Source organism: Eimeria acervulina, genomic scaffold (assembly GCF_000499425.1).
Source record: "Eimeria acervulina Houghton genomic scaffold, Eah_scaff296, whole genome shotgun sequence".
NCBI lineage: Eukaryota > Apicomplexa > Conoidasida > Eucoccidiorida > Eimeriidae > Eimeria > Eimeria acervulina.
Window position 1 is genome coordinate 1 of NW_013549906.1, and position 1,032 is coordinate 1,032.

Below are 1,032 nucleotides of genomic sequence, written 5' to 3' on the forward strand. Positions count from 1 at the left end.
TATATATATATATATATACATATATATATATATATACATATATATATATATATATATACGTATACACTCTTAATAAACATAAATTTAAAAAACAAGCAAAATTAAAATAAATATATTTTCGTTATTTGTAGCGCCAGTAAACTGCTGCGGCAGCGGTGTTGCAGCTGCGTCAGCCCTGAGCTAACGCAAACCCTAAACCCTAAACCCTAAACCCTAAACCCTAAACCCTAACTTCCTCTTGTTGAGGTGAGGGTCTACGGTTTAGGGTTTAGGATTTAGGCGTTAGTTTAGCGCGACAAGGCAGCAGAGTAATCAAATAGGGATGCCCTGCTTGGCTTTTGTTCGCGCAACACAGCAAACCCTAAACCCTAAACCCTAAACCCTAAACCCTTACTTGAGTTGCTGCATCAGCTGCTGCTGCTGCTGCGCATCTCGCTGATAGAACTCCCACCGCAATTCTTCATTTGATATCTCTAAACCCTTGTACACAGGCAAATACGCAGGCCCAGCACTTGCGCCTGCACGCAAACCCTAAACCCTAAACCCCAAACCCTAAACCCTAAACCCTTCCTGAGTGCACCGCTCTTCGCTCCCTACCCCACTCTTCGCCTCAAGCAGATATGCAGACAGCAAACAAAACCTAAACCCTCAAAACCATAAACCCTAAACCCTAAAGAAATAAAACCCTAAACCCTAAACCCTAAACCCTAAACCCTTACTGGTGAAGGGCCAGCACCCGCTCTTTTTAGCGGTTTGCAGATGCCTCCATGCCTCTATAAATATTTTTGCTTCGGTGTACTTCTCTCCTTTTGTTTCTTTTTGTAAAGCCATAGGAGTAGCATCATCTGCTGCTGCTGCTGCTGCTGCTGCTGGTGCTGCTGCTGCTGCTGCTGCTGGTGCGGGACAGAAAGGAGTAGAAGCAGCAGGCTGAGAAAAAGGGTTTAGAGTAGACGCCCCAAACCCGCTGCTGCTGCTGCTGCTGCTGCTGCCGAAGCCCCCCCCAAAAGGACTTGCTGCTGCTGCAGGTGCAGA

General features: G+C 46.0%; 1 protein-coding gene across 1 annotated transcript; it reads right to left on the reverse strand.

Moving 5' to 3' along the window:
• Positions 1 to 84: 84 nt before the first annotated feature.
• Positions 85 to 831, reverse strand: EAH_00031380 (hypothetical protein; the record flags this gene model as incomplete). Its single annotated transcript, XM_013396093.1, has 3 exons — positions 85 to 175; positions 395 to 518; positions 720 to 831. 3 exons carry the CDS (start codon positions 829 to 831, stop codon positions 85 to 87), a joined length of 327 nt encoding a protein of 108 aa, XP_013251547.1.
• Between the last annotated feature and the right edge of the window lie 201 nt (positions 832 to 1,032).